Source organism: Ambystoma mexicanum, chromosome 6q, assembly GCF_040938575.1.
Source record: "Ambystoma mexicanum isolate Mex_15411 chromosome 6q, UKY_AmexF1_1, whole genome shotgun sequence".
In the NCBI taxonomy this organism is placed as follows: domain Eukaryota; kingdom Metazoa; phylum Chordata; class Amphibia; order Caudata; family Ambystomatidae; genus Ambystoma; species Ambystoma mexicanum.
The window spans coordinates 89,013,986-89,039,493 of record NC_090937.1 but is presented as its reverse complement, the minus strand read 5'-3'; the positions used below and the strand labels follow the sequence as shown (position 1 = coordinate 89,039,493).

Sequence of the window (25,508 nt, the reverse complement as noted above, 5' to 3'; positions counted from 1 at the left end):
CCTGCCGCCTTCTTCTTGGCTGCCACGGAGAAAACTGAGTCCGGGGTCGGTTGTGCCCTGAGGCACATAGGAGCGGAGTCCGGGACCCGTACTTTTTCTCGTACCGGTCTCCCTTTGCAGGGGCCATGGACGGGTTCTTCAGAAGAGACAGCCCTTCGTCCCAGATGTCGTCCAAAAGCGGGAATGAGAGTATGGTCTTCCTCTTGGCCTCCCGTCGTTGGTAAAGAAATCCCTCTTTCTTCTGCTCCTCGGGGCACAGCTGGAAAAGCTCAGAGGCCCTGGCAATCATGGCGTGAAAGGAGACAATTTCGTCGTGAGGGGCCGCCCGGGGAGGAGGCAACGGGAGATCCATTCCGTCGTTGCCACCGTCGTCCGTGCTCCGTCATCGCCGTCTCCGTCTCATCCCTCGGTGGAGGGGATGGAGCTGAAGGATGGAAGGGTGGGGGAGGATGGACTCCCCTCTGCTTGTTTGTAGGACTCCCCGACGGTCCAGGTGCCGCTGGATCATCCGATGGAGGTGAGGGCAAACTTGTCCTTATCTCTGTGCACAGGGTCTGCGACGCCAGCAAGATGTCTCCGGACCTGTCCTGCGGCGTAGGCATCAGTTGCGACGGGAGCGTCGGCAGGGGCGTGGTGTCCTCCGGTTCCTCCTCGGCCCGCCGTTCCTCGTTGGCTCCACCGTCGCTCACCACATCCGCCTCATCGGGATCCTTCCCTTAGGTCCTGACCTCTTCGAACCTCTTGTCCAGGACTGCCTTGATGCCAGACAGCTCATCCTCGGAGGAGGTATCTGTGTCCGTTAGGACTACTGCGCCCCCCCCTCCTTCTCGGCCCGTGGCTTCACGGGGGTCTTCTCGATAGGCTGGAAAGACGATTCCCTCCGGGATGGCAGGGAAACTCTATGCCTGGGGTTCGCCTCCTCTGGGGTCGCCTCTGCGGGCTTCGCCAGGGCTGCCACGACTCCCTCAATCGAGGCCTTAGCCGGGTGAATCTGGGCCTTCAAGACCTTAGGTGCGTCTGAGGCCTGCACCGTGGGGGGAGGGTCACCGCCTCGCTCCCCCTTGCCTTTCTCTGTTGGGATCGACCGGGGCTTCTCCCGAAGCTTACCCGGGTTCTCCGACTTCCTTTTCACCGAGCTGGAGCATTGGCTCGTGGTTGACGGCGTCAGTGATGTTGTGCCCAGCCTGGCAGCCGAGGAGCCTTAACCAACGGTGCTCCCGGTGCCCGCGGACTCACAGTGCTTTGTCTTCTGTTGGGCCCCCGTCGCAGGAGCGCCCTCAAAGGTCTTAGAAGACCGCTCAGACTTATTCTTCTCACCTGCTGCTGGGCTCTTCACTTGCAGCCAGTTAGCGAGTCGTGTCCGATGGTCATTCATGGTCCGGGCGGACATGTTCTTGCAGAACGCGCAATCCTCCTCCACGTGCGACTTGTCGGAGTGCAGGCAGTTGAGGCACCGTGAGTGCTCATCTTCCTTAAAGACTTTCTGCAGTCCACATCCTGGGCAGTTCCTAAACAGCTTGGATCCAGCGGGCGTCGAGTCTCCTTTGTCATGGGCCAAGTCCACGCAGGGTAGGCCTCACAGATCTTCCGGAATCCTCCAAGAAGTGAAATTCGACGAAAAATCGCCCTTGAGGGGCGTAGAGATTTCCGAAAAGGGTCCCCGTTAATCGGAAGAAGAATCGGTGGACCTTGAGGCTCGAATTGACCAAAAAAATAAGAGTAAACTCTTGAAAAAAACGCAATACGCAGTAAAAGCTCGAGAGCTAAGCACGAGGACTCCCAACACTTGAACGTGCGGTAAAAATCTGAAGATGGCTGCCAGAGGAGGGCTTAGGTAGAGGACAGTCATTGGCTGGGGCAGTATGACCCAGAGACCAGTGATTGGTTATTAGTAGAAAGGCAGTTCAGAAACAAAACAGATTTTTTCTTTACCGAGGATTCCCAGCCTGACGACGGGGAATATTCATGAGCATGTGCATCCATGCCAGACCCCATGCTGGAGAATCAATGTTTCACAACATGCAACATGACAACCCACACCAATGACCCTGCCAGTTTAACATCCAAGTACCTAGGTACACTCCACCAGCAATGAAGAGCCGCTGCCACCAGAAACCTACAGAGCCCCAAGTGACCATCCAACATGGCACATGCACAAGAGCAACATAGAGGCACAAAACAGCCACCATGTCATCTTGCCATGACAACTATAGACTCCCTGAGGATGACGAGACACTGCCTGTGGCAGAGGCGTCTGTCAGCATTTCCCGGGATGAAGTCAGAGCAGGACGAGTGGATCGACAGGAACAGATGGACAATTGTTTCTGATGAATCAACTGTACACATGCCATTCACCACTGAATGAATTCACTAATTTATGATTAAATACATGGACACATTGACAAATACCCTGGCATTGATGCAGATGAACAAAGGTTAAATGTGGTAGTGGACAGACTGTCCTCCCTCCCCCACCCCTCAACACCAACCCAACACACCCACAGTGCCTAACTACTAGTACAGAGTCACTTGCATGGCCTCTTCCCCTTTAAGACTTCCCCCAGTGACTTTGGGCCCAGAATGTACTCTGAACGGTGCCTTGGGGTGCTCGCCAAGGAACCCTCCGTTGGTGTTGCCGAACTAGAGTTATGTGTATTCTGGTTAGTCTGCCTGTCTCTACACAACCAGCAGGACAATGGGGCGGAAGATTTGTTAAGAGGGATTTCTAGAATCTGGAATGGTGGACAGATTGTAGGATTCCACCCTAGTTATAGTGAACATGGAACTCTGAGAGGTTAGTCAAAACCGGATCATGGTAGCTATGGAGAGCAGTCAAGGATTATTCTCAGGGGAGTGTGGGCATCGGGTCAGGAGCCCTCAATGAGTCCACACAGAATGGCACACAATAGTTTAATATAGACAGCAAGTATAAAACATACAATTATTTATTATAGGGTTTCTGAACACACTTGAAAATGAATCTAATAGAAGGTATTATCGCACAACAGTCTATCATACAAATAAATACTTTCACCATAGGTTCAAATATACTTTAAATGACTAATTCAGCAAACCATGTAAGTAGATTATGTGCAATAAATGATGGAACCAAATTGAAAGTCAATAACCTAACTTAAGCAGACCAAACCCCAAAAAGAATGGGGCCTTGTGCCCAAAAGTCACAGTAGCCACAATGTTTCTCACCAGAATGGTGCATCTCCAGAGAGTTTGTAATTTACTTGTGTTGTTGATAGTTCAACAAGCTCTTCAACGATTTTAGTGAAGGTAAGCAAATGTTTTCTTGTATTTCAGGATACTCTACCCATATTCGATGACCAAAAGGTGAGTGGAATGGAATGAATACCCCCCAATGCAATTAGAGTTACCTCAACGCAGTCCGGTGCAATTTGCGCCGGATCCTGAGTTGGGGGGGGGGCATAAGTCCCCTTCTCATTGGGTCCATTGCACCCAATGGGGTTGGGGGGTGCTATTACCGCCGGTGGTAATAGCGCCAGCGGTAATAGCACCGAAAATGGCCTTGAAGCCGGTGCATTCACCTCCAGCTCACAGCTGGAGGTGAATGCCGTGTAAAGGCCCTCATTACAGAGTTGCTGGTAAAACCCACTGGTAGGCGGCAGGTTACCGGCAACCCCATAACACCGTTTTCGCTGCCTGACTTCCCTGTGTCACTGGGATATTATGGCAGGCAGCGGAAACAGTAAATCCCCATTCCCGTAGGACTCCACGGGAATAGGGACACTGAAGCACCAGCACCGTTGCTAATTCTGCCGGTGCTTCAGTGACAACCATGCCGCTAGGGGCCTGAACTCCCGGCAGGTCAGGCCTGCCGGGAGTTCCGTGCCCCTACCGGCAAACTTGCAGTTTGGTGGTCCGGAAAGGGTGCCGGTACATTGCTACCGGCACCCTTGTATCCAGACCGCCAAACATGTAATGAGGCCCAAAGGGACTTATTCCGAATGTTATCCTATGGAGGTGGCAGGGGCAGTTACGCTGCGTTTACTTACCCCTGGCTTACTCCAATTTTCCCAGATGTCACTGTGGATCATCTGGGGGTCGCTGGGGGCTCGAGCTTCTACGATTGGTTCTGGTGAGTGATCCCCATGTGTTGCGGGTTTGAGGATTCTTCTGGTCGGATGCAGCTGCAAGATGCAACCTCTGGCAATGAAGACATGCAAAAAACACCAATGCAGATCTCCTCAGGTCACTTCACAGGTTGGAGAAAGACGAGTTCCAGCAACGGTCTCCGCACACTGGCGACGACAGGTGTCCTTCCAGTCGTGGTCACAGAAGCTGGTCCAGGACAAGATCCCTTGATGCTGGGAAGCTGATATTTGGGAGAAGGCCACTTGTGGCACAAGCCGGTGACCACCAAAGTTCCGGGATTACACAACGAATGGTGACATTTCTGGAGAGGTAGCCCACGAGAGAGCTGGTTAGTCCATCAGGCAGTCCAGAGCACTTCTTTAGGCTCAGAAGGGCAGGATCTCCAAGAAGGCATCAAGACTAGTTGATCCCACTAGTCCAAAGGCTGATGCACCCCTTGGGATCTTCAGAGATCAGGTAGTCACACAGGGCTTCAATGGGCCGGACACAGGGATGCTGAGCCACGCCAGTAGTCTTCTTCAGATCTTCAGCAGGATGTGCTTCTTCAAGAGGTTCTTGATTCTGACAATGATCTGAAGAAATGGCTGCAGAGGTCCTCATCTAATTCAAAATCTGAGTTGGAATCAATTGCACGCCCACCAATGTTAAGGATCTGCACCATTCAAATAGCCATTAGTTGTCAAATCAGGGACAACTACTGGTTTCACATTTGTCCCACTCTTAGACTTTCTGGCACCATGGATCTGGAGTAGGACAAGATAGTCTCACCTCCTTGCTGGGCCACACACACACACAAAGACATTTTATTTTAATGTATTTATTTATTAATAAATAAATCACTAGCCCGAGTAAGCAGTAGCTTTCACAGGCAAGTGCATGGCCTTCTAAGGCATTTTCTGACCTGGCTAGGCAGGAAGAGGGCCAAACAACAATATGGCTAAAGCCATCAAAAATCTTGTGGCACGGCCATTTTACAGCACTAGTCACGTTTATTAGCCATACATTGTAAATGCAAATGTACACAATAAAAATAATGCAGACAGGACTCTCAAATATAGCTGTGTGTAGCCCTCTACTCAAAACTAGCTGTGTTCAGCCTTGTACTCAAAGTGCATTGTTAGGTGTGGGCCTCTCTCCCACTGTGCAGGACTCTCAAATCTAGCTGTGTTTAGCCTTGAACTCAAAACTAGCTGTGTCTGGCCTTGTACTCAGGTTGCATTGTTGGGTGTGGGCCTCTCTACCACTATACAGGACCACCCAAAACCTACTGTACTATAGTCTGAAACCTATGGCACCATGAAGCCTAGGCGCCCCCCGCCCACGATACAGGACTCTCGAATCTAGATGTAGCCCCCTCCCTTGTTTACTATATGACGAGACCTACTGCATTCTGAGACCTGGGCTTGCTGCACACTATTTTTATTTTTATTCATTTGCATTTTTAAAGCGCTCACACAGCCTGCTGGCATCGAGGCGCTGTTACAGGAATTGTTTGTTCTTTAGTTGCGTAATTGTTTGGTTTTTTTTGTCTTAGTTGCGTATTTATAACGCGCTTAAACACCCAGGGGTTTCTAAGCACGGACCCGGGGATCGAACATGTGTTGCTTCGTGTCGTCTTGCTTCCAAGGCGCACACGTTGCCTCTGAGCTACCCTCCCGGGACTATACAGGATACTCATGTCTGGGTTCAGCCTCCATCTCTGCTTAATATATGCAGATACCTGCTACAATATGGAAAGCTATGTCCACTGGTATAGGAATCTCAATTCTAGACCTGGACATATCTTGCCCTAGCCGAGAAACCTCGCAGCCAACGGTACGTATATCCTCACACCACTAGCGTGGACACAGGCCGCAGGCACGGCCAAGCATCCATGCATGATAGAATACGGCTACGGCTAAGCACATCCGGCCTAGTGCGCACATCCGGCCTAGTGCACACATAGCCGCCCAGACTGAAACACCTGACGTACCTCAACACCTCTGCCACTAGCATACAGCGACCACCACCCGAAAGGAACTGGTATAGCTGGCCTCACATAGACTCTCTCAACAATAGCAATCTATCTCTAACCCCCAACAGCACCCACCCATGTGTCTGATCTCTCTGGGGCTGCTTAGTCGAGCTTTGCCAGCCACCCAAGTCCTAGAACGGCAAAAATGCACACATGCATCTTCCAAGCTAAAACCCCTTAGAATTTCCAACCACATCGACTATGGTCACCAAGGGCGTTCAACCAGGGAAAAAGCGCATTGAGGCCACACAAGTGGGGAAAGAGCGCTATATAAATAACAAAATACAATACAATCAATGGTAAAAATGCATCTTCTACCACCAGCTTGTCGTTAGGCACATATAAAAGTAACCAACAATCTCAAGGGTGAAAAGCTAGGTGATACAAAAGTATCCACAATGCACTGCATTGTAAGGTGTTGTGTGCAGTTTCATGCAATGTCAGTCATTCATATGGATTTACAAACTGGCTATCCGGAGGCTTTCTTCAGATAGTCTTCCAACAGAAGCCACAGGCAAGTGGACCGGATGTGACATGTTTGCCTGTTCACTAGCAGCTTTCCACCTGGTTCCACTTTTTCACTTTTGATCGCTAAGTGAAGTTCTACCAGTTAGATGTAATCATCTTAAGACCAATAGCAATTAGTATGCCAAAGAGCTTACCCTGCTCATTGCCCCGGTAGAAATGCAAGTTTACACGCCCGCTCAGGATCACAGGAATGGACAGTGAGATTGTTACCCTGCAGATGTGTATGATTAGAAATTGAATTCAGTACCTAGAAACAAACACACAATCATAGAGCCTATGTTTGTTTGTTTGTTTGTTTTATTATTTATATTGCGCACCAGACCCTGGGGTATTTGGGCGCGAAGGCAAAAAGAGGGTTGGTCAACTTAAACTGCAGGTTACAGATTTAAACATAGGGGTACAGCTACGGTTACAATGCTGTAGATATGTATTGTCAAAGAATCACAGAAATACATACAGTAAGTTTACAGGAGTTCAAGTATAACATAAAATAATGCAGAACAAATATACAGAATATACATGAGAACCTAGATGTCAGAAGGGGTTAGAAGTACCTATGCTTAAAAGTACCTGCTTCTGCACAGCAAGACCATCATAGCGAGGAAGCAGGGTTCAGAAATGGTTTCCCCAATCTCGGTGGTATACAGAGAGCCCTATTGTAGATCATGAATTGAGTTTGGGTCGTCGATGCTGCTGCTAATGAATACCTGATCTTATTCCATGGAGGTTGTCTTTGTTCTCTTCCAAGTCCTGCATGGTCACATGACTATACCATGTGTCTGTGTGTAGCTAGGGGGCAGAGGGGTAGGGTCAAAGATTATCCCAGGATGCTGGAAGACTGGCTATGAGTCCAGGGAGACAAATCAGTAATCCCAAAAGAATTCTGATTGGCAAAAGTAGATGTTTGCCTTGGGCATGGTAGATTTGGTCCTTTCTGTGAAACCCTGCACCGAGTAATTGAGAGTGCGCACGTTGGTGGCCATGTTTGAATGTACCTTGGTGTGTGTAAGGTGCTCCCCAACTTTCCTTTTGGGCAGCGGTCGATGTGTACGAAAAAGAAGTAGTGGAACTATGTTCCCTGCTAGCCTGCCCCAGCTCCACATACCCAATTGCCACGTCCCCTCTCACACGCAAATCCAAACCCCCAAACAAACACACCTGCTGTTTAAGGGAATGTTCAGTGCAGTGCACTGAAGTGCAAGTTTCAACTTCTTCCTACACTTTTATTTTAAAACGAAACCATTCAGGAATGGTTTCTTTTTAAAATAAAGGTATAGGAACAGTAAAACTGTTTTTTTTTTAAACAGAGGAGCACCCCTTCCAACCACTCCCGCCCACTTCAACCATTGCTTTTCGGAATAATAGAAGACTCCTTACCCATTTGCCTCATCTTGCTGCTGGAACACAAGCCTGCAGAGCTGGGAGGCCTTCTGCTCAAGGAAGGTGACTGAAGCGATGCACGAGCATATCAAAAGCTCAAAGAAATAAGATTGTGAAGCTCAGCCTCCCCAGTGTCCACAAAGGAACTAACTGCAGTAGTCCTTCCCACCGGATCAGAGGGGATGGCTGCGTCAGAGGCACACTCACCTATCCAAAGGCCCATTTTCCTTGCAGCTCCTGGCCATGCCTTCATCACCTTTCCCTGAAGCAGGAGTCCCTTTGCTGTAGATGACCCAGCATTCCTCTGTGACTACTAGATCTGATTTTCCTCATATGGGCACACCAGGCAAGTGTCCTGGTACCGACTTGCCTTTGTGAGAAGCTCCAGGAGCTTGCGCTGCCCATTGTTGCCTGACCGCATCACTTGAACCTTTAATCTGGAGACCCTGAGTTTGTGGCTCCTATGTTATGGTCCTGAGGACACATTTTCAATAATACTACTTCTTTGGCGACTCCTAATGTTGAATCCATCATTGGATTCTTGCCCACGAACATCGTAGGCATTGAGCAACACCAATGAGTACAAACGTGACCTCTGAAGCACAACACCTACTTCCGGCAATTCAGGCTGATAACCTGGGCTGAGGTGGCAGGAAATCCTAAATAATCCATCCTCCCAAGGGTCTGCTGATGCTCTTTGCACTGGTGCATTGTTACTGAAGACTTTGGGGGGTCTCTGGAGAACATTATCTCTGGACGGGCTCTGGAACTGTACAATGCACCTCCACTGGGATCAGTTCCTGGACTCTGGAATTCATCTTTCACCCCTCTGGCATTACTGAGGAGCTTCTCCTTTGTCTACATTCTCTTATGGGGGTTCCCACTTCGTTTCCAAGAATCTGCCATCCTTCAGATTCAACATGAACATTGGGACTGCCATTGAAATGTCTTATTCAGCTAATGGAGGTTGTCCTATCTTTTCAAAAAGGTAGGCGAAAGGAAGTTCAATGGAATGCAATTGGACAAAGGCAGCAGGTAAGTCCTTCTATGGAGGAAAGTCCTTTACTTACCTTCTAAATGTTCTATCAATGATCTGAAAAAGACGTTACAGAATGGCCAAGAACTGGACTTTAAACTATTGGTGCTTAATGTACAGATGTACCTTACAAAGCGTTAGTTCTAACTGTAGTGAGTTTTCCCTTTTGCCTTACCTATACAAGGATTACATTTTTATAAGAATATATTGGCAGACAATATTTTATTTTGTGTCTGTTTAAAGTGTCAACTCTACCTTCTGACCACCCTGCTCACCATCTGGCAGCTAGGCCTGGCTTTCGCTGCCATATATACCTCAGAGAGCCTGGTATATTCAAAGGAAAACCTTGAGGTGGAGGTATATGGCACTGGAAACAGTGTCTAAGAAAAATTCTCCTAACAGATAACACCCATTTTCCGCCATAGAAAAGTGTAAAATCTCTACATGCAAGTGCTGTATAAAATCATATGTTATTTTTAGCTATAATTCAAAATCAGAAACAGTAACCTGCTCCTAAGTTGTAATAATGAATTGATAACTTCAAATATTTTCTAGATTCACTTGCTGTCAATGAGGCTCACCCTACCATATAGTGGCCTCTATCAGAGCCTTGGCGGTATCCTGGCGGTAATAATGCTGGGAAACCGCCAGCGCAAATAGCGTTACCGCTACTCGGTCCGGCGCAATTTGCGCTGGATCCCGAGTACCAATAAGGCGATAAGTTCCCATTCCCCACTGGGTCCTTTGTAACCAATTGGGTTGGGAGGCACTATTAGCGCTGGCGCAATTAGCGCGTGCTAATAGCGCCAAAAAACGGGCGGAAAGCAGGATGTTTACCTCCAACAAAAAGCTGGAGGTAAAACTCCAAACTTTCCACCCGACTCATAATAGGGACAGCCCTAAAATGCGGCAGTAATAGCGTTACCGCCGCATTTAAGGGCTACCGGCCAACTCGTGATGAGGCCCAGTGTCACAGATGTCCTCAGGAACACACCAACTGTCGAAGACAGTTCAAGGGCTTTTATTGTTTTTGTAGTCAAGGGGCTCTCTAAGAGCCCTCTCTCTAGCTCTTTCATCTAGAGGTGGGCCCTCCCTCCCTCTCTCTTGCTCTTTCATCTAGAGGTGGGCCCTCCCTCCCTAACCCTTGGTCACTAGCGATCGGTAACCCCTACTAACTAAGATCTGTCTTGTCTAACGTGATGGCCTGAAGGCAGAATGCTTTATCTACCTAAGTATCTAGGTGGATTTAACCTGAAGTCCCCAAGATGACTTAGGTTAGGGATTTGGTCCCTTTCATTCACTCACTGGCTCTGACCTTTCCACACTCTGCTGTTCTTCTACCTATGACTTTCTGTAACTTTTCTTCCTCCAACTTCACCCAACGTCTTCTCCCTCTCTCCTTGACACTTCCCCTTCTGTCTCTCCAATGTTCTCTCTCTAACTTCTGCCTCCACCCTCCTTACTACCTTCTCTTCCCCTCTCCTCTACTTCTAATACTACGCCCCTCTCCACACTACTATTACTCCCTCCTCCAAACTACCACTACTCCACACTCTACTCCCTCCTCTACACTACTATTCCTTCCTCCACACTACTACTCTACCCACACCCTCTCCCTCAAGCACCCTCCTTTCCCTTTCCCAGTCCCCTTTCTTTCTTTCCCTACTCTCACACTAATATTCTCACTCAATCACCATTCAAGTCCAATCTAACTCCAGTACCACTCTCTCTCACTAACCAATAACTCACCTTGCATGCTTCTCTAACAAGTCCTCTCCACGCTCCTATGCTCTGTCCCTTCTGCTCCTCCCTTAACCTCACTTGAATAACCCACAACTTCCTATTTCTGCGGCCCTCACATAGGTATGCAAAATGTTCATGAGTATGTAAACCCTGCTGGGCGCTCTGCACCCTGTCTCACACATGTGCGGTGTTCTTGTGACCTGCTTCCCCTGAGCGGGCAGACATGACTAACTCTCCTCATGATGATAGTTGAGCTTGATGAGGTTTCATAGCAGCTCTCTACATTACAGCTGGTTTTCTATTTTCCCCAGCTCTTATTTGCTCAATGCTCTCTCTTCCTGACTGTCTGGTAGTCGTGCTAATATTAAGGCTATTTACCTCGTAGATTCTAGGAGACAAAGAGAAAGACACTGGTCATAATGGTGCTGTTTAGGCATGGAAGAATAGGCAATGGTACTGTTGGCACACAACCAGGCACTGGGGGTAGGAACTGAGGCCCTCCATACTCCCACACCCCATCTCCGAGAAAGGACTGGCTTTGGCATCAATCCTGTGGCTCTCCCACCCCAGGCTGAGAGGGGTTACTACCCCCTCATTAGATGGACAAATGTCTGGCCCTGTCACAACAATGGTTTGTTGTGCAATTGCATCTTCTGATAGTTCAAAAAATGAGCAGCATCTGGAATAACTCCCGAACACCCTCAACTGACCAGATCACCATGGTAATATTTAATGTAAAACACAGCATAATTCCTGCATTAAACGAAACAGCCCAGCAGCCTCTGTAATAGAGCTTATTATTTATATAAATACTTTACAAAGATGTTTTAAAAAGTCAAAATGTGACATTTTTACAAAATGGATTTTCAGATTTCTCAATTTTTTACTACACAACAGTTCTTACCTCGCGAAAGAGCAATAGAGTGGAAATGTCCACATGCTACTTGTATGACACTGAAGCTGGAAAGTCCCTCTAGCCTTCTGCAAAAAAAGAATACAGCATGTTATGTTTCTGGTCATAGTCACTGAAATCCCAGGTGATAATGCAGTGCACTTTTCATAATAAAACATAATCTTCACGGCTACGTGCTGGGAGGATTGGAGATCACTGTGTATGTTGCAAGCAGGATTTTACCTAAGGTATTCCTGGCCCTCCAGGTAGCAGCTTGCAAGAGTAGTCAATGCTTCACTCTTAGTAGGGTTGGCAATAAACACAGTTGAGAAACATCTAGGCACAAAACAAATGCATGTCCCTAGAAGGGGACCTGGTCACAAACTCTATCATCTAGAATTGCTCCTTTCTTTGATGCCCATGTGATACCATAAGCGGTTAAAGAGTAGAAAATGTGGATTGCTATGACAGACACTCACCTCTTGCTCTTCTGCATTAAATGACTTCACCTTTTTGGAAACCCAACATCTAGACCAAGTATTAATTGTGGAAGCTGGACTGTTGCAGGAACATTTTTAATAAAAGATGTATTGACAGGGGAATTAAATATTAGTCTTTGATGAAATGCCATGTATACACACTCTAATTGCGTATTACAATGATATCCGTTGTTGGGTGGTCTAGTGAAAACTGTGTTTCATATGATCTCAACAAATATTATAGCTACCTCCGTTGCATTTGACTGATTGTGCATGAGAAGTGCCTCTGCGGCTATGACACATCACCTAGAACCATTGTACAGAGAAGTCAAGAAGCACGTAGAGACAGATGAGGTAGAGAACATCATGTTTCCATCTCTGTCACTGACTAGAAAATTATATGTGTAGGTTGTTAGGAAAGATTTCTCTTTTGCCAACTTTCCCTGCATAGTTTCTATGGATTCCAATATTGTTGAACCTGTTCTGATTTTTTTAAGGTAAGTAAAGCCTTCCGCTTCACTTCCCTTGCCTTGTCCTCATTTGTTATGGGGAAACTGATCAATCCTTCATACTATCAGTAGTAAGAAACTATCTTTCCCTTTTATCTTTTACATTTATTTTAACTTTTTAACATAACATTGCACACAACCCCTTGAAATGCAGTGCAGTGGGGATACTTTTGTATCACCCTAGTCTTTTACACTTGGGATTCTGGTTACTTTTATATGTGCCTAAAGGTAAGCAGGTGGAAGCAGAGACATTTTGTTACAATGTTTGCATTATTTTTAATGTGCACATTTGCAAAGAGTCTATGGGCCTCATTACAAGGGTGGCGCTCCCGTAATGAAGGGTGCCGGTATGGGACCGGCACCCTTCTTTACGGGAGCGCCGATTACGAGATTCCCTTTGCGGGACCCGCTAAGGACGCCTGGTAAAACCAGGCGTCCTTAGCGGGTCCCGCGAGGGGAAGAGGGAGCTAATAACGGGCCGTTATTAACAGCGCCGTTATTAGCTCCCTCCCCATTCCCATTGAGCCATATGGGGGCTCAAATGGGGATGGGTTCCTGCAAGGAGGAATTACCGGGTCCTCCAATGTCGGAATGACACGGTAATTCCTCATTGCAGGAACCCGGTATTGGAGCCCGGTATGGAGGCAGCCATGGCGTTAATAGCACCATGGCTACCTCCATACTCGTAATGAGGCCCTATGTGTAGGGCATGAGTGAAACCAGTAGTTATCCCTGATTGAACAACTACTGGCAGTTTGAATGGCGCAGATCCTTACCATTGGTGGGCTTGGACTTGTACCTGATATCAGAAGACCCTTGGTGGGCTTGGACTTGTTCCTGATCTCAGAAGACCCTGAGCGGTGCGTCAGCCCTTGGAATAGTGGTATCAACTAGCCTTGACGCCTTCTTGATGATTCAGCCATCCTGAGCCTTTGGAAGTGTCCATGGATCACCCGGTGGACTGACCAGCTCTGCTGTGGGCTACCTCCTACCTCGTCAAAAGCGTCACCGTTCTATGGTTCCCCTCAAACCTTCGGTGCTTGCTAGCTTGTGATACGTTGCCTTCCCTGCACATTTCAGCAACCCAGCATCAAGGGATCCTGTTCTAGAGAAACTTCTATAACCGCAACTGGAAGGATGCCTGTCTTCGTATGTGTGCCGTGGTCGTCGCTGGTGCCGCCTTCCATGTCCTGTTAAGTGTTCAAAAGTGTCCTTCTTAGTGAATCGTGCATTTCTTCATCGCCAGGGGTTGCATCTTGCATATGGACCTGACCGGAAGAATCCTTGCACCCACAGCTCCTGGGCACCTCTCACAGGAACCAACATCTGGAAATCCAACCTCAGGTGACCCACATTCGACCCATCAAGCATCTGTGAAAATTGGAGTCAGTCGGTTAAGTAAACGCAAAGCATTGGTCCCCCCCCCTGTCCTCCGTAGGATTACATTGGGAATCAGTCCCTTTGTATCCTAATTTTCCATTCCACTGCCCTTTGGGTCGTATTTTCTGAAAGATATGCACACAATTTACTTTTCTAGTAACCTTGTTGAATATCTTCGTTGAACAATCACCAACACAAGCACAATTAGGATTTATCTGCAAAGACAACTTTCTGGGGGAACCAATGTGGTTCCTGTGAATTTTGGGCACGAGCCCCTATTATTCTTAGGGATTGGCCTGCTTAAGTTAGGAGAATTCCCTTGTGACTTGGTTCCACATTTACTGCATTAATTTACTTACCTCCTGTTGATGAAATCATGTGAATGCATTTTAAGAACCTCCTTGGGCCCTCCTGTGAGGCAAAAAACCTTGGGGTCATCTTCAACTCCACTTATCGCCTCACATCACGGGTCTCTCTAAGAAGTCCCACTACCAGCCGCACCTCCTCAGAGGTATTCTTCCTTTTCTCACTTTCCCCCAGAAGCTCAACGTATCCAGAGCCCTGGTTCTCTCTAGGCTGGACTACTGCAACAGCCTCTTTCTCAACCTGCCTTCCTCTACTCTCTGCCCTCTGCAACTAAACCAGAACAGGACTGCAAGACTTGTCCTTGGCCTCAAGCACAGGGATCGTATCTCTCCAGCCCTGAAATCTCTCCACTGGCTTCCAGTGGCTGGAAGGATCAAGTTCAAGACCTTCTGCATCATCCAGTGGCCCGCACTCACATCCAACTCTCCTACCTAAACATTTTCCTTCTCGAGCCCTTCGCTCAGCTATCTTCAAATCCCTGATGGTCAGACGCTTCTCCAGGCAGAGAGTGAGAGGTAGAACCCTTTCCTCTGCATGGGCATCCATCTGGAATGGCCTCCTTGCCCCAATAGAACTTGAGCAGGACAACCTCACGTTCCAGAAGCAGCTCAAGACCTTCCATTTCGCTTCTGCTTTCTCTCTTTCTCTCCCTTGCTGACTGACCCCCCTGTCTGCTGCGCTGACTGGTCGCCTGGCTACCTTGAGAACCAAATGGGCACCAGACTCCTCCACGACCTGTAAGCACCTGCACTGCCTCCGGGCCTCTGCGCACTTAGGAGTTGTATCTGTAACCCTACAACACCCTGCCTCCTTGCACTACCCAGAGTCGGCTCCCCCAGCTGCACTTACTCAGAGCAATGCTGCCCCGATCTCACTTCCCCCTTTCCTTCCCCCTGGCACTTCTCCTCTCCCTCTGCCCCCTGCACTTGCACGATCTGAATGACACAAGACCTAGTAAGATTGTTTGTTTTGTCCTCCCTTTGTCTCCCTACCTTGTCTTGTCGCGCCTAGAAACACTTGTGTACAGGCGCGGTATAAATGACTCATCATATCATATCAAGGTGAATGAATATATGTTCATTATTGGGTATCGTGCGATAATATCACCTGCTAGTTTCATTTTTTTAGTGTGTTTAAAGGCTGAGACTCAATAGTTGTATTTGTATACATTCCTGTCTTAACTTAATGATTGTGTATTATATTGTGTGAACTCAATGAGGACCTCTGACCCCACTCACACTCTCCTGAAAATAGCCTTGACTGCTCTCCACGTTTAACTTGATTGAGTTGTGGCTAACCTCTCAGAGTTCCCTGTTCACTATAACTAGGATGGCCTCCTAAAATCTGTCCACCAGGCCAGATTCTAGAAATCCATTTTAACAGAAGTATAAAGGGAACAACGTGGATTTGAATCTAAGACACTATATAATTCAAAGAATGATATTTAGAATCTATTGGTTGTCTTCTAAATTGTACAGGAAAGATTTATTTGACTCCAATGTCATTATTACAGGAGGTTATTTAACCAGAATGCTGATGCTGGTTGTGCTATACAAGACTTTGAACATGCATACTTGGAAATTCTGTACCATTTATTGACATATAAAGCTTTAATTTATGAAAAGAAAATCATTTTAATGTAATGGAAGACTTAGCAAAAAAAGCATGCAACTGAACAATAGATTTGTAGTATATCTGTACAGCATCTAATAAAAGAGGGGTGTTCTCTAAAACAGACAATATTGACAAACATGAGAGTATTTGGTAAACGTTCACAGATTACTATGCATGATTGGTCAGCATGACCCCACCTTTTGGTTGATAATCCCATTACCCTTTGTGTTATCCTTACTGTACAGTAATATACTTGTAAAAATTGTATAAATCATTTTTGTCTTCATGATTCAATCTGTTGAAATGATTAACAAGATTAATTTCACATGTATTGTGCAACCGTGTCATTAAGTCTTGTGACACTATCAATACGTTTTCTTTTTTTTTTTTAAACGTAATTTTGATTGATTTCAGAACGGGTGTGACAGTGACATAATACACATGTTAACTTCACAGTGATTGTCACAAAAGAAAATATCAAGCAGAAGGTGGCAAACGTTAGTAAAACCATGTTTTTTTTTTCCTTAACAAACCCACCCTCGCCCTCCCCCATCCCTCCCCCCTCCTTGACTCATAACGAGAGTGCATGTAACAACTTAAAAAGTTCCACAGATCACATTTGTTCTTACAATAAGTCCACTTTTGCAATGAGACCTTGTCCATTTCTGACGGGAAGCGTTTGACCTCTTTTAACACCTGAGCGGGGTACCCCTATGAGGGATGTCGGGATTTTTGATAGCAGGTTCGGAGCGCACCACTGTTCTATACTAGTCTGCTTCCGTTAATGATTCCCAATATGCTGTGAAGTGTTCTTTAAAGGGGAGCCAGATCGAGTCTGTGTGCATCTATTAGATTGAGTGGGCTTTCGTGAACCACTCTCTTTTTGTGGGCAGGGTGTTACTTTTCCATTTGATTGTTAAGCACACTATCGCAGCTAGTAATAGATTTCGGGGCATGTGCGAGAGTGGTACGTGTCAATCCTCACCATCTGGTTCGATACCAAGCAAGATTAGTAGTGGGGAGGACGCCCACCAAGACCAGACGGGTGTTGCACTATTTAAGAAACCATGGGGTGGGAGTGGCACTGCTCCAAGTAACCCATCTGGAGCCTTGAGCTGAATCCCGGTGGGTATCACAGTGGGGATGTCATAGTTATTTTTCGTCTCAACTTTTGCCCGGGGAGTGGCTATGTTGATAAATAAGTCTGTCGGGTCCCGGTTCATATCCAGTAAGCGCAATGAGGAATGCAGGGCACTATTGGTGTGTGGAGTGTTAGAGTGGGTGAAAGTGACCTTGGTAAACACATATGGGCCAAATGTGGAGTATGTCACGTTTTTTTACTGGGTGTCAATAAATCCAGCTTTATATAGGGATTCTATGATTATCTGGGGAGGGGATATGAATGCTGTGTTGGACAATGCCAAGGATAGATCTTCGGGTCGAACACTGTATGCTAAAAGGGTGGGCAAACAGATTCAAGGTGTTACTGAATTGTACAATCTGGTAGATGTGTGGAGGGTGCAGCACTGGGATGATAGAGACTACACTTTTCACTCATGGGAGCATGGGTCAAGCTCCAGATTGGATTATCTGTTGGTGTCACGAGCGGGAGGAATTTCCCTGGGTGAGTGTAAGATCCTTCTGAGGACCATGTCAGACCATTCGCCCCTGGTCTTGGAGTGTGGCGTCGCGGGGAAGCGTCTGGATGGGTGTACATGGCACTTTAAATCTGATGCAGTGGTGGATGCATTGTTTCGCCAGGAGGTCCAAGATGAAATTGTGGCCTTTTTCGAGTTAATGAAGGTTCGGTGGGGTTGCAGGGGGTACTCTGGGAAAGTTTTAAATGTTATACCCGAGGCATTTGTATGGAGAAAGGGAATGGTATGCTTAGGAACATCAGGAGGGAGCTTGAGACCAGTGAAGTAAAATCGAAAGAGCTGGAAGGGGATTACGCTGCCTTGGCTACCCCCAGTAGACTAGCGGCAGTAAGGGCCGAGCTGACAACATTTCAGGACAATCCAGGTAGGGAGGCTAAATTCCTGAGTCGGAACTGGCAAGTACGACAGTACGGTGAGGGGCAAAATCCAGAAGCCCGTTTTGCTAGAATACTGGCTGTGGAAAGAGATCTTTGCGGATCGATGTGATTAGAGATACCCCAGGGGTGCCTCGATACACTGACGTAGAGGTCGCTGCCACATTTAGGGCATTCTATGAGCGTCTCCATGCATTAAGGTGTGGGCAGGAAATGGATAGTTTGCAGACATATCTGGAGGCAGTGGAATTGCATTGGGTGGAGGCACCACTTCGGGACTCCCTTAACGGGGAAGTGACAGTGGAGCAGATTCTGACCGCCATCAAGGAACTCCCGGGTTCTAAAACTCCTGGACCGGACGAGTTGACAGGAGAGTTTTATAAAAAACCTTATTGTCTGTCTTAGCTCGGCGGCTGTTGCTTTTGTATGCTGAATCTGTAGGGGAGGGTTCTCTGCCCCCCTCGCTTTGTGAAGCCTCGATTATCCTGCTACATAAATCAGGGAAGCCGCCGGAGCAGTGCGCCTCATACTGGCCGATCTACTTAATAAATGTTGACAGTAAACCTTTCGCTAAGGTCCTCGCGAATCGTCTGCTCCCATTGATGCCCGGTCCGGTGCTGGTGGACCAGTCCGGAATCGTTCCTGGGAGGAGTACGACCTATGGCATTTGCTGTCTTTTTGGGAAACTATCTGCATTACAACCGGAGAGGAAGGCGCTGGCTGTGTTACTCAATGCCGAAAAAGCATTTGAATCGGTTGAGTGGCCCTTCCTTTTCACAGTTCATAAGAAGTTTGGCCTGGGAGCATATTTCATCTTGTTGGTTTCACTTCTCTACACAGCACCAGTGGCAAGGATACGGGCGGGTCACTCTCAATCCGACTTGATAACTATGGAACAGGGGACCAGGCAGGGGTGTACCCTGTCTCCTCTTCTTTGTACATTAGCTATGGAGCCTCTGGCTGCTATATTGCGGGAGCAACACATGCAGAGGGGGATACAATTGGCCCCACATCGTTTGATTATCTCGTTGTATGCCGACGATGTGGTATTATTTGTAGGTGAGCCAGAGGGTAATTTATCGCTGACAATGGAGGAGGTGTTGTAATTTGGTGAATTGTCAGGGTTGTGGATCAATTGGAGCAAGTCGGTGGCATTTCTGTTCACGGACGGCACGGTGGCATTTGACGATGAGTTTGGGCTTGCTTGGGAGTTGGAGGGTACTAAATATCTGGGAGTCGCCCTGGCGTGGGACCCGGCGGTCTTGTTCTGGGATAACTATGGTAGAGTCTTGAGATCTGTACAGGAACTGGTGGTGTGCACGCGTACGCTTCCCCTTACACTGTTGGGTCGAGTAGCGATCGTGAAAATTGTCATATTGCCCAAATTCCTATATGTTTTTCTTAATGTTCCATTACTCCTTACATCAGCTTTACAGGGAATCATCACTGATTTGCTGTTGGCAGGGAAGCAGGCTAGAGTGGCGTATTCTCCACTGACTCAGCCGTATGTTAGAGGGGGACTGGCGCTCCCAGACCTGGAGCGCTACTATTGGGCGGCACAGGCAGACTTTCTGGCATTTTGGTATGCAACACATTTTGTTAGGCCACATGTTTAAGTAGAGAGGGAGCTGGATGCACCAGGCCTTTTGTGTTTGCGTGTTTTAGGTGCACCCGGAGCAGCGCCAGGGTCTATACACATTATTAATATCACCTGTGCGGTCTGGCGAAAGGTGGCCCGTAGAGCCGGGGTTGAAACTATATATTTGCCTATCCATCCCGTTAGGTATGTGACAGATATGGCAAGCACGGGGGAAAGAGCTTACATTCAATGGGTAGAGAAACTTGATATAAGTACATTTGGGGAGTTTTTTGTTGAGGACATATTCATTTCACTAGCACAGATGAGGGAGAAGGGTGGGACATCTGCGCTGGATACATTTATGTATTTTCGAGTGTGGAACACTCTGAAGGCTATGTTCCCATTGTTCCCTAAACAGCCAGCCCCCTGGATGCTGTTGCACAGGTTAATACAATTGCAGGGATAGGGTAGGTTGGTCTCCAGTTTGTACCGCAGCCTTACGGAAGAGATCGCGTGGGATGGGGTGGGCCCGAGGCAGAGATGGGAGAGGTCATTGAATCGAACGATCCCCTAGGATGACTGGAATTATGTGGTTTTACAGACACAGGTCTCTCTGAACTCCAGATTGAAAATGGGTCACTTTCATTTTGTACCTCAGGTGTATCATACACCGGCAAAACTCCATAGACACTTTGCAGACACCCCGGATGAATGCTCCAGGTGTGGCATGAGTCTTGCTGATTTTTTAGATCTTGCATGGTCCTGCCCGACTTTTGGCAAATACTGGGAGGAGGTGGTGTCCAAGTTTTCACTCATTGTGGGGGAGAGACTTGACTTAGACCCCACGTTGGTGCTTTTGGGGAACACAAGACACCTGCCACTGGCGACCCGCCGATTTATGGGGTTGCTGCTTGTATTGGCACGCAGGAGGATTGCTATGTTTTAGGGGAGGGGGCCCCCCACCCAAAATGCAAACCTGGTTGGAGGATCTAGCGTAATGTCACGATCCGGAGACAGCTTTCATTCGAACTTTGCCGCTACCTGATAGACCAACTGAGAGCTGGGCGAAATATGTTCAATACCTATTAAATGCTTGAGGTAGCTTGATTTTAATGGAATGGTATCTTGATAGCTCTGTGCAGTAAAATGTTTCTGTATAAGGTGGTAACGCAGGGTGACTCTGGTGCTTTCGGACTTCGGTATTGTTTTGTTATGTTGATTTGTGTTTGTGGAAAATCAATAAACTTGTGAAAAATATATAATATTCTGCCATTTACACAAAAATTCACCTTAGTAGTGGAAAAGGATATCAGATGTCCAGGATTAGCTTTACATTTTAAAATGCACCTTGTCAAAGATATGGATTCTACCTAACACATTACATTAGACAAACGTTACAAATGTATATCACTTTCAATAGATAAATAGGTTTTCTGAATGGATTCACTTACTTTGGTATCAGACACTGTTCCTTAAACTCTCCGATCCCCAGCTGGCCCTGGGAGCCTGCTCCCCAGGCAAAGACTCTGCCTCTGCTGCACACCGCCAGCGAGTGCTCCTTCCCACAGCTCAAGCGAGCAATCGCATGTGCTTCCAGCGCCTGTATGGAGCCTTACAGATAATAAGAATAAAAGTGCCTTAATGTAAACGCTGCATAAAAGAGGACTGAAGAATATAAAACAAGCAGGAAAGGAAAGTCCATAATTTTCCGGTGATGGATTTTGCTGTTGGCAGGGAAGCAGGCTAGAGTGGCGTATCAAGCGAAATCTGCAAAAAAAATACCAAACTGCCCAGATTTTTTGAGTATCTTCCTTCGTGTTACCATAAAAGGTTTTTGGTTTCTGGGTAAACTCTGAGAAGTAGCAAACAACTAAAACACAACCTGTACCTAGTAAACCAATGGATTTCTTGTATTTCACTAATATAAACATGTATTTAACGCCGATGGGGAAGTCGGTTCCCATGAATCCATACAAACATCCTAAGAGCAGTACAAGTGTAAAATCACACCATAAATACGTGGGGCCTGTTTAAACTCCAAAACATCTTCCCAGAAATGAAGATGTGTTTGTGTATTGTGTTGAGTATGTTGCTGTCAGATGATCTGCAGGAGATGTTTTGTATTTGCTGGAGGCTGCATCTTCGCTTACTACTGGCACATACACGTAGCTATAAAGTCACTTTTTTCCCTGTTGTTCCTTTTATACGAATGCACTTACTGTTCAAGTACTGGCTAAAGAATGTAGTCAGGAACAAGCTAAGGCGCTCATAATAATAATAATAATAATAATAATAATATTGCATTTATATAGCGCCACAAACCCTCAGGCAGCTGAGTGATGCTTATTATTACCCACGGTGTGTGGTGCTCATGATCACATAAGGAAGACATTTATTTTTGACTTTTGTAAGGTACACACATACTGCGACAACCACGAGGGGGCCTGTCTGCATGCCCTTGGGAAACAGGAAAGGAAGAACTAGGTAAAGGTTTGAGCCAAGAGTCCGCTTTCAGTAGTTTCTGCAGGAGGAGCAGGTTCTGCGAGTTCCAGAGCTGCTGGGGGAAGGAATTGCAGAGAAGAACTGCTCACATCATATCTTCTTCCCACAAAGGGGAAGCATCTACAAAAGAGGTTGTCTGTGGAGATCACGCATGGCGGGCAAAGAGGTCTCACAGTCATGTATGACAAGATGAGAGAAGACGGCTGTTAGGCAAGATTTGATGCAGTACCCTTTGGGTGCACTACAACAACCTTGGCCTCCTGGCAATAGGAACCCAACCTTTGTTGGTAGTGTGGCTGAGCAGCCAGGCTTATCTCAAGAGGGGTCAATGTGAGCAGTAGGTTAGTTACATAGAGATTCACAGTGACAAGTATCCAAATAAACACTTACACTCAAGGTTTCTTGATTAAACAATTCTTAATTTATTTAACAGTCAGTTTGAATAAGCCTTCCTCAGAGGGGAGCAATATAACAGCAAAACACAAATACACTTCAAAATACACACTCTTAGTTTCTCTAAATCAGCGAATACTCATTGGGGATGGCACACAGACACTTCCTACACTCCCAGGTGACTTAAATAGCTAGGACACTGTGGACATTGATATATTACGGTGGTATTTAGAGCAATACTGAGATGAGTGTCAAAGAAAAGGGTTATTAGAATAAACAAGAGATCACACAAATATTCTGAAGCAGGGAAGTACTTTTGAACCCCCCAATGCAAAGTAAGTTAACCCCTTCATGGAAGGATAGGTGCAACACAATATCAGAGGAGAGAAGAGTCATTCAGGGAGCCAGGCCAGCCAATATCGAGTTAGCAAAAGTCTAGGTGAACTGAAGCACTTCTTGCAGGTGAGTAAAAGTCTTTCACAATGTTTTAGAAGTCTTTGTAAGAAAAAGAAGAATCAATGTAGAGCCACAAGCTGTTAGGCTTGTGAGTAGTAGACGATGCAAGCAACTCTACAGAGCAACCAAGACAAGTCTCAACTGAGAGCAAGCAAGGCTATACAACAAGAGGTAAGTTCTCTTAGACTGTACAGTACCTTTGGTTTGAAGAAAAAGTGTGGCAGATGACTTCTGTTCCTATGCAGCTCTGCAGATCCTGGTGTTCATGGACCTCAGTCGTGGGGACAAGTGGGAGGACCTCTGGGGACTCCTGAACTGCAATGGGACGGTAACCGACACCAACCGGCAATCTTCAAACAAGTGACACTTTGGTGTTTCAGCTCCTCGCGTCTACCGCAAATAGCACCATCACGGTTTCTGGCTGTCGAGATGGGCTTTCCTTGCATCTGGGGTCCAGCACTCTGTTGAGGTGGCTCAGGCTCAGTCAGTCCTGCTTCCTGGGAGTCTGGAGGATCTTCCTGGAGCTCTTGGTCAGCTTAAAAGTGATGCACTCCAAATCTGGTGATCCTCTCCCAGGCACTTCGGTTGCTGCAGCAGCAAGGAAGTACAGTGAGCTCTGAGAGGATGTCCAGACGAGTTCACTTTGGAGTTGATTGGTCCCACCAACTCAAGGGAAGAAGTCGTCCTTGCAGGTCTTCTCTAGTCGAGGCAAATTCAGAGCTTCAGCACAGCAGCAGAGCTTCACCGGGCAAACCAACGGTCCAGGAGTTGCAGCAGGCGTCTCTTCCAAGTTCTTCTTCAGACTCCTTTGTCCAGTGGTCGACTCTGCCTTCCAAGCCAAAAAGTCTCACCTTTTATGCAGATTTCTCCCATTCATTCCAGCCTAGCTGCCAGTCAAACAGCAGGGTGGCTGTCCTTGCCGGACAACCAGCCAGCCAATCACCTTTGGGTGCATTCCTGTAACCAAGGGGATTAAGCACAGGGAGTTTCGGGCACCTCCCTCACTTCCTGCCCCTGCCAGACACTCTGGAGCCAGAGGCGGGCTTCACTTCTTCTGATTATTGGACCATTGGTACAGATCCTCAGTGCGGCTTGACTGCTTTGACTGCCGGCGTTGAGTAAGCGTGCGTGCGTGCGTACGTGCGTATGTGTGGGTCCTTTCCTTTAGCAGGAAGTCGTAGGACCTGGACCATCGATCGAGCAGACAACGGCGTCGGACGGCGTTGGACGGCGTCGGAGTTGGAACGAAAAGTGGAGATTGAGCTCAGCGAGCTCAGAGGCAGAGGCGGGTGCCTGTGGCGTGTCTGCGGAGGCGGCCGCCCGAAGCAGCCTGTGGGAGCGAACTCAGCGAGCCCAGCGTTCTTCTATTTACATACGCGCGGGCCACAGAGGGCCACAGAGGTGAGTGTTCGCAACGGCTTGAAGCAGCTTGAAGCAGCCCGCGGCGGCGACCTCTGCTACATCTGCTATTTCCACAAATTATCACGTTCAGTGGGCCACATATAAACGTCAGTATTAATACTAGTACTAACGCGTGACCAATATTGTCAAACTAGTGACAACCACCCTGATTAGCTCTATTGATACCGACAGCATCCTTGCATGAACCTAAGCTTGCTGGATAGACAGTGAGACAGTGAGCGAATCCTGGGTTTGTGCTAGTATACAAACACTAATATCGGTATTGATAAAGGGTGGGCTGTTGTCATTTACATTTATTTTAAGACAGCAGTGCTCTCGGGCTGCAAGTCCCTTTACTAATCTCCTTAAATGAGTGAATCAGAGATAACTCTGAGTTAATCCGCAGTTTGCCAATAGAAATTTTGGAGCCTAGGCAACTTGGAGTGGATAGTAGAAAGGAAGTGGCTGGGACCGAGTTTAGGCAATAAAAGTTAAAAAAAGGGGGAGACTGTGGGAGATTTTACTCCTTTGATCCCCTTTGTTCTTTGGCCTAATCTTCAATTAACGAAGGGATAAGAAATGGCCCGCTATAATTTAAGGAGTGGACAACATTTTGATGACTTAAGAGCTCCAGAATGGGATGGTTCCTATATCAAAAAATCCCTGCATGAGGATGTGAATCCCGTTAATCTCCAAACTCTGATTGCCTCGACAAGGAATAACAATATAACAGAGGCACAAATCCATCAAGAACTTCAAGCGGATAAATTAATGGAGGGAGAAATTACAAGAGACTTAACAAAGAACATCCCATTCAGACAGGTGAAAGATTTCACCTTGACATCAACTAATATAAAAGGGACTATTGATTATTACTTCCAGAAACCTGTTCAAGAAAATTTAAATGAACCTACGCCACATTCCCTAAAAACATTTAATCAAAACATTAACTCACAAACGGAGATTAGTGGATCTGAATCATCCATCCTAGTTACGGAACCTTTAAAGACCCCAAATCATCAGTTGAACTCGGTGCAGAATATTCAATTGCATGAGGAAAGATTAAATTCAACAGTGGC

The 25,508-nt window shown here is 47.0% G+C and overlaps 1 protein-coding gene across 1 annotated transcript in view; it reads right to left on the bottom strand.

Annotated features, from left to right (window-relative positions):
* Positions 1-25,508, bottom strand: part of LOC138515798 (probable E3 ubiquitin-protein ligase HERC6) — a 2,700,520-nt gene that overhangs the window by 2,558,137 nt on the left and 116,875 nt on the right. The window contains exons 2-3 of the mRNA XM_069630524.1: positions 21,129-21,288; positions 11,731-11,807 (exon numbers count right to left, since the gene is read on the bottom strand). Coding sequence (XP_069486625.1) covers positions 11,731-11,807; positions 21,129-21,288 — 237 coding nt within the window. The remainder of the gene's footprint in view (positions 1-11,730; positions 11,808-21,128; positions 21,289-25,508) is intronic.